The sequence below is a fragment of the Lipophrys pholis genome (assembly GCF_963383615.2).
Source record: "Lipophrys pholis genome assembly, chromosome: 6".
NCBI classification, from domain to species: domain Eukaryota; kingdom Metazoa; phylum Chordata; class Actinopteri; order Blenniiformes; family Blenniidae; genus Lipophrys; species Lipophrys pholis.
The window spans coordinates 17,111,511-17,120,155 of NC_137629.1; the positions used below are offsets into that span (position 1 = coordinate 17,111,511).

The 8,645-nt window shown below is 45.2% G+C and overlaps 1 protein-coding gene across 1 annotated transcript; it reads right to left on the minus strand.

Annotated features, from left to right (window-relative positions):
* Positions 1-11: 11 nt before the first annotated feature.
* hdac3 (histone deacetylase 3) lies at positions 12-5,615 on the minus strand. The gene is made up of 15 exons (XM_080465462.1): positions 5,421-5,615; positions 3,848-3,930; positions 3,472-3,614; positions 3,102-3,183; positions 2,536-2,592; positions 2,411-2,466; positions 2,198-2,331; positions 2,050-2,130; positions 1,764-1,837; positions 1,620-1,684; positions 1,349-1,438; positions 1,215-1,273; positions 1,061-1,140; positions 807-964; positions 12-411 (listed from the first exon to the last, which is right to left on the minus strand). The coding sequence occupies exons 1-15, from the start codon at positions 5,473-5,475 to the stop codon at positions 342-344; spliced, it is 1,287 nt and encodes a 428-aa protein (XP_080321588.1). The 5' UTR covers positions 5,476-5,615; the 3' UTR covers positions 12-341.
* Positions 5,616-8,645: the final 3,030 nt, after the last annotated feature.

Below are 8,645 nucleotides of genomic sequence, written 5' to 3' on the forward strand. Positions count from 1 at the left end.
CACACACGTGAGTCCGTTTTTGAGTTTTATTACAAACAAGTTGCTGACAACAATATCAAAAGTCACATAAAAGCAGTTTGTTTGGGAGCGTTTCTTCGTCCCTCACGGTATTTACAGAAAGTGTAGAGCGCTGGAGGAGGAGGTCACATGAGAGGTAAAGAGCCTCCGTTCATTTACGGCTCCACGGGGACTGAAACGGCCTCCTCGGACTTCTTAAAAAGATTTTAACCATGTGAAGCAGCGGATGTGTGACTGATGGGTCCCGGCAGGGGCAAATAACTCAGAGACTCCAGCAGTTTCCTTCCTCGCTCGGCCTCCTCGGTCCTTCCAGAAGCGTGGGGTCAAATCTCCACGTCGCTCTCTTTGTCGTTGTCGTGCTCCCCGTCGTAGAACTCGTTGGCGGCCTCGGGCCTGGGGAGGTGGAGGACAGAGACGCCGTTCGCTTTACCAAAGTCTGCAGCACATTTTCAGTCTGATAACAGCGGCTAAACGTCCTCTGTCATTATGCTTCATTACCGACTGACCTATAGATCCTGTCGATGTCTTTTGTACTTATATATTATAGTTTTACCTATTAATCGGGTTTTTTTGTATTGTTTCTGTTTTCTTTTGTATCCTGCATCTTTTTGCCTATTTTGCCATTTATTCGTGTCCATAGAGCCTGGTGGACAGTAGAGCTGGTCTCAATTGGCCAAATATTTGATGTTGATTCGTCACGTCACAACAGATTCCAGCGAATCTGGAAGACTGGATCTCCTCCCAGGGGAGTTTCAGTTCTCCTCGGCTCTGCTCTCATCTCCACCTACCTGGTGTAGTTCTCCTCGGCGCCCCGCTCGTCGGGGTCGGGCTCGTCGTTGCGCTCGTAGCTCAGCATGTCGGACGGCACGTCGTGGATCTGCACGCTGGGCGCGTGGTTCAGCATCTTCAGGTTCTCGAAGACCGTCTGACGGATCTGCTCCAGGTACTGAGAGCCACGGGTGGGGGGAGGGAGGGAGGGGGGCGTTAGGTGAGAGGGCGGGAAGAGGGGCGGAGCTAGCATGTTTCTACGTAGCATTCTTACCTGTCTGGAGTTCTGGTTCTCTATCCTGGTGCTGACGTCCGGGTGCAGCGTGAAGTCCGGAGCAAAGTACTCGAAATACTCTGCGGAGGACACGAACACACAATCAGACCCAAATAGAAACCTCAGGTGGAAACACTGAGGAAGGACAACTCACCGCTGTACGGCAGCTCGTCACTGATGGACTCGTCCACCAACAGAGACGTCTCGAAGGTCCTGAAACACAACCAACGTTATTCTCACATTATCCCCCGAGCGTCTCCGCCAGCCTGCCGATCGCCCGGTACCGACCAGCATCGAGCCACGTTCCTCACGGTGTATCCTCCTCCTCCCAGCACCAGCAGAGGGATCTTAAAGCTCTTCACAAACTCCACACACTCCCTGGAAGACACACAACAGCAACCACACTCACAACGAGCAAGCTCAAAGTGCAAAGAGACGTCTTGGGATCAACTATGGAGCTACGACTGTGTTCTGCGGTCAGAATGCAGTGAAATGCAGCGGTACTCCCTCAGAGTCCCGTGACGGCGATTTCTAACAGAGGGACGTGTTTCTGTCTCACCCGTGGCCTCGTATGCTGAGGTTGAAGCAGCCTAGTCGGTCGCAGCCCAGAGAGTCGGCTCCACACTGCCGTGGGATGAGACACAGTGAGACGTTACACGCTGAGAGACTTTTGAGCTTCACACACTTAAAGACCTGGACTGACCTGCAGGACGATGCAGGTGGGCTGGTAGAAGTCCACCACCTGCTTGATGACGGGCTGGAACAGCTGCCTGTAGCCTGAAACACACACACACACACACACACACACACACACACACACACACACACACACACACACACACACACACACACACACACACACACACACACACACACACACACACACACACACACACACACACACACACACACACACACACACACACACACATCATTTCTGTCCACTGACTTCAGGAGTGAAGTCGAGATTTGCGGGCGAGGCTGCTCACTCTGGTCGTCGATGCCGTCTCTGAGGGGAACGTTGAGGCAGTAGTAGCGGCCGCTCTCCGCTCCCACCTCGTACATGTCCCCTGGTGGACACACGGTCGGTAAATAACCGGTAGACGCTCGGTAAACGCGGGACGGGCTGTGACGTACCTGTGCCTGGAAAGAAGTAGTTCCCGTATTTGTGGAAGGACACGGTCATGACGCGATCCGTCAGGTAAAAGGCTTCCTGGACACCGTCGCCGTGGTGGATGTCGATGTCGATGTAGAGAACTCTGGGATGGTACCTGCAACACACAACACAGTTATAAGGACACACACACACACATGTGTGTGTGAATGTCTGACGGAGGAGAGTCGTCTCACTTGAGGAGCTCCAGGATGCTGATGACAATGTCGTTGACGTAGCAGAATCCCGACGCCTGCGAAGGCAACACGGAGAGGTGAGCGAGCCGCACAGAGACGTTAGAACGGAGAGAAAAGAAACAGACCTCGAACTTCTTGGCGTGATGCAAACCTCCGGCCCAGTTGATGGCGATGTCACAGATCTGGAACGCGAAGGAAACAGGAAGTTCGTGAAAACATCAAACAAGCCTCTTGGGAAGTGACGTAGCAGAGAAACAGACAGATCCATGAAGTCTCTGTTTACGTCACGTATCAGACAGGATGAGGATCTACGGCTCTGCTTCCTGTGAGCTCCTGTGTGAACTGACCCTCAGTTTAACACTGAACAAACAGTTTTTCTAAATGTACATTAAAATGAACATCAGTGCTTCAATGGAATCGTTCAAATTGGCTTTTATGTTGAAATTGTAGTCATTTTCTGTACCAATTATTTGGCGGCTCAACTGACTGACATTAAGTGCCTCTATGTTCTGTTCATGACAAATCCTGGTAGCAACTACACCGCGGGAAAACACAAATGAAACTCTTATCAGCAGCGGCAGACAATCTGAATCTGTGATGTGATCACGACAATTCATCTCCCACTTCCACAACAACCAACATGAGGAATAATGATGATAAGCTGCTGTGAATCCGTGTGTGTGTGTGTTACCTTGTGGTTGAGCTGTGTTGCTCCCTGTAAAGATGCTCCAGTGTATCTGGAGCAGAACTCAAACAGACCTGGAAACACCGGACTGAGACACAGGCACACACAGGCACACACAGGCACACACAGGCACACACAGACACACACAGACACACACAGACACACACAGACACACACAGACACAGACAGACACAGACAGACACAGACAGACACAGACAGACACACACAGACACAGACAGACACAGACAGACACAGACAGACACAGACAGACACAGACAGACACAGACAGACACACCCACAGGTTTCAGAGTGTTGGTTAACAAAGAAAAGCAGACTTTCGGAGTTTTGTAGCAGCATGAACGATGTTTGGACTCACCAGTCGTCTCCCACGTTGAAGGCGTTCAGACTCTTGGTGAAGCCCTGCATGTTGTTGGGGCTGACCTTCTGCAGGAAGTCGATGTAGTCTTCAGAGTGGAAGCGGCACATGTCGTGCTGCGAGGCTTTGTACGGCTTAAACACCTGAACACACACACACACACACACACACACACACACACACACACACACACACACACACACACACACACACACACACACACACACACACACACACACACACACACACACACACACACACACACACACACACACACACACACACACACACACACACACACAGGAAGCAGTTAAATCCAGCAGAAAGTGAAGGGTTCAGACTGGACTCTCCTGGCAGCTCTGCGTCCGGAGCTCACCATCATCTTCTTGTAGAGGCCGTAATGCAGCACCAGACTGTGGGTGAGGGACAAGCGGTGAGGCTTCATGGGGTGGCCGGCGCCTGCAAAACACAAGTTTATCATTTAGAGCGCAGCTCATTGACTAATGCCCGCTGCGCACGGTGCGATTTTAACAATCTAATAAGTTCACTGCTCGCCACACTGGACGACAAGAAGCTCGTTGTATGTGGAGAGCAACATGAAAAGCACCAGCTGAATCGCAGCCGACGACGTAGGTGAGTCGACGTGATCGCGCAATAACAAAACGCCATACGTGTGCGTCATCCATCCGCCATAAAGAAACTAGAGAAACATGAATGGAGCGCTTGCAGCATTTATGTATTTGGAGAGAAATCCCAAAAAAGTTTCTGCTGACATCCCACATCATTTCTTTTTTGACACATCTTGCCAGTGACAGAATGACAATTAAAACAATATATTTGTCTTATAATTAATGCTCCATTAAAAAAATGTTTTAACCCCACCAAACTTCTGGAGCTTGGATGCGAGTTGTAATCGGAATTGTTCATTATATTTTATCCCAAATGACAAAAAACATAAAATCAACACGAAGGTACACAAAACTTCCTCATAAAGACACAAAAGAAGATTAAACCAACACACAACATGCAGAAAAAACAACAATGTAAAAATACTCCAATTAATCTCCAATAAACAGAAAAACACACAAAAAATAAAATCATGATGAAAGTAGCAACAGTCTTTAAAGTTATTCCTTCAGACTGTGTCTGCGTGCGATCAGTCTTTACAGAGATGGATTGATGGGGATTTCATGAAGTTATACTCAGCAAGCCCCTGTCATTTTTTTTTTTTTTTTTTTTAACAATCAACCACCCTTCTTTTCACCCTGAAAACTCAAACCACTACAATTTACATAAATTACAGACTCACTCCCAGTAAGATAACATTATCATCATTCTAATAAAGCAGCACTACAATGAGACACAACACAGTCATATAAAGACTAAAGAGACCTGGCATGAACACATCACTGAAGAGGGAGACTAAATTAATTAAAATACCCACAAAACACCATCTCATTAAAAATTCTAACAAAAAACCAAACTGTTGGTATGACAGCAGGGACACAAACACACCCTCAGGGACACACAGGATGAATGGAGGAGGATTTCGTGTCTGTGTCCAGGGTTCCTGCTTCTTTGCCTAGACCAGCGGGGGTAAATCTAGCTTTTCCTACTGATACATTCCACTACAGCGACTGAAGGAACCAAAACGAGGTCTGATATCAGAGAACATAAACACAAGAAGAGAAAACATCAACATGAGGTTTTACTGTCAGTGAAGCTACATTCAGCTGCTACAGCAAACTGATGAAGCTGAGCGACACTACAGTCATTACTAAGACGAAATGGAACCGGGTATGAACATGGAAGCTCTCGGAGATTACGTGATGTGCAGATATTCAGATTAAATCTGAAAAATAAAGATTTTTTTCTGGTTTAGTTTGCGGTTAGCATGCAGCGCCTGTTAGCATGTAGCTGCCGTTAGCAGCAGCGATCCGTTCACTCACCGTAATGGAAGTTACCCACGTCCGGGTCATAGAAATAAGACGTTCTGTTCGTCATTCTTGAAATAACAGGTCTTGTCTCCTTTCCGAAGGCTTTTGTTTTATGTTTGTTATGGTTTTTTTTCTCTCTCTTTCAGTTAGCAGTCGGCCGCCGCCATTGTAAACACCGAGGAAAGTACGTCATAATTCCGCGACATCAGAGAAGCAAAGAGGCGGGACTAAGAGAATGAATGAATGAATGAATAAATAAATGGCTGACTCTATTTAAATACTATTTGCAAAATTTGTGGTTGTTTGGATTGCATACTTTTGTAACAATGCAATTAGACTTTTTTTTTTGAGAATTTTTGAGCATTTTTGATGTGAAATGCTTCAGGTGTGATTTTTTAAAAAAAAAAGAAACCAAATAAAGTCTATAAAATAAAGTCAGAGCTTTTATATAACGTCTTGGTGTGAAGACTAAGAATAAGCATCATACACCACTAACAAAGTTTTCGGGATAGTTGTCTTTCCTAATGAAATTTGTGGAGAACGTAAAACGTTTATTGATATTCTACCATGAATGTAGGGCGTATAAGTAGAATCGTGCAATGGGGATTTCCTCATCTCAAACAATTTCTTGAAACCAAAGCCAACAACACTGGAGGGTACACCACAACTTATTGTCTGATGAGGTGCCCCAGTCTTCTTGAAGGACGGCCCTCAGGTCATTGAGGTTCTGGGTACAAACTTACAAGAATCTACGCAGGGAACTCAGCAGATCCCAGAGGTTTTCTATTGGATTCAGTTCTGGAGAAAGTCCAGGTGACTTCACTTGAGGTACCCCAGTCTCCAGCAACTGTTTCCTGATGATGTCGCCTCCATGAGATGGAGCATTGTTGTGAAGTAAAATGAAATTAGGCTTGTGTTTCTCATGCAGGGGTACAATGACTGGATTAATGACGTTATTTAGGTAGTCTGGGCTTGTCGCTGTACCACAAAGTGGAGGGTACTTCTCTATTGAATGGAAACACTCGCCCACACTAACACCACGAGCAGCAAAGGCTCATCTGGTGACAACATAGTGTTCTCCTTGACGTCTCCAACATGGTTGGTGGCCATCATTTGGCCCAGTGCTCTTTCGTTCGGTGTAAATGCTCCTTGACCGAGGAGAACGAGGCCTGGGTCAAGGTGGTGTGTTCAGGTCTAGTGATCAGACTATGCTGATGTCAGTGACTTGCAATAATCTGACGTGACACTCGGTGCCTCTTACCTTCCTGAAGTGAGTGAGTGGCTTCCATGATCTGGGTCCACAGAGCTGTGTTCACAGTGAAGCTGTCCTCAGTGTGGGGTGTGGACAAATCACGTCCACTTCTACGTCTTTCTGTGACTCTTCCAGTCTCTCAGTTTCTCTGGTCAACCTGCTGTGACACTCTAAACTCAGAAGTCACTCCCGTCTGAGAACTTCCTGTTTGCAGCTTCAATTTCGAGGTCCTGTTAATCCATTATAGGTGTAACTCAGTCTCATGATGCCAAAATGTGAACAGCATCATGAGGAGGACTGTTTGAATACTCTCTCTGATAGTGGATTCACGGATCAAACACCTGCTGTAAATCTTGCCGTCAACCTTCTTGTTAGAGAACCGCAAGTTGTGTAAAAAAAACACTGAAACACACAGAAAACTACTCTGATTTCTTTCATAATTGCAAGAAAAAGAAAATCCACAAAAGATGCCCCAATGATCCAAATCTGTGTAAAACACATCGTAACAGGTTGAATTCTGAGAGCGTCTTGTCCTCAAGTCTTTTCTCAGGTATTAAGCTGTGTTGGAAAAACAAATTACTTGCACTCGTTGCTGATTGACACAAACTGAAATCCACGGTCCAATCGCGGCTCAGAGCACTCCTCAGAGGATTACTGGATCCCATTGAGGTGATTTAAAAAGCATGGATTTAATATCAAGCTGAATAACATGTCTCTGCAGGTTTGTCGAGAGATAACCTGAGCGGGATGCCGTATTTATTTTAAACACCTGCTCATTGAAAAAAAAATAAAAATAAAAAAAGTGAATTTGATGTCCTGGGCCTGGTTGGAGCGTTTCCAGGTCATAAAATGATGAAAATCAAACTCCAAACACAGAGAAGTGAAATGAAGCTGACACACTGGATCTTGCAAATATCCAGGAAAATCATGGGGACACAGTTAAACATGGGGAAGATCTAAAAGTTTAATGTCGGTAAAAGATACTCCAAGTTTAATAAAACTGTCTGCGATGAGGAATATATGTGACAATTACATCAGCAGCACCTGATCAGTTGTTCATCATTTCTTTTGCAGAGACAATGAGTTTCCTAGTTATTCGTTCTTCCTCACTGACAGATGACTCATTTCTGTCTCCCGTTGCTCTCGTGGACTTTTCGTCCCCCGAGCTCAGCGTCCCGGCTGCACCCGAGTCACACATCAATCATTCCTCTCTCACTTGCTCATCGTGGTGCCTTCAGGTAACAGACCTCTTTCACGGCAGACAGTCCAAACAATCCCAGCCAAAGTGCAGCAAGTCTGCTGGTAAATGGACTTCGCTTATACAGCCGTGTGAGAAGGAAGGATCCTTGAAGCGGGAAGTATTTGAGAAGTTCTACAGGATCATGGCCCTTTTTGGAGAAGCATCATCTTGTTTTCTAAGATTCTTGTAGTACAGCTTTTGACAATTGCCATAAATAATAATGATAATAATTATATAGAGATCCAATAAACCCATTATTCATTTGGTTAATATGGTTGAAATTTCACAATAAAATAAAGTATTCTGCAATTTATGTATAAGGCTCATAAAGATACTTTTACAGTCAACACGCAGAACAGATGAGCAAAAAGAGAAAGTAAATATAACTTAAATGTAATGGAGATCTTTATAAAACCAAGACTGAGGACCAAATTTATGGACTGTTGCACTTCTGGAACAGGCGTCAATTCATGGAAAAAAGCAAAGAAGTAAAAAAAAATAAATAAATAAAAAATCTAAATCACCTGCAAGATTTAAAAATGTAATTAAAACCAGAATTTTATTCAAATTCAAAGAACTCAATCAAGGGCTGTCATGATAGAGTATCTGTGCACGCCTCTCATACTTTTAAATCATTTTCATTCGTAGTTTTTAATGCTGATTGTATTCTAAGTGTTTGACACAAAGGGGCAGTATACATTCCTGCTCCCTGTTCATTCAGACATTTGGCCTTTATTGTGTTGTG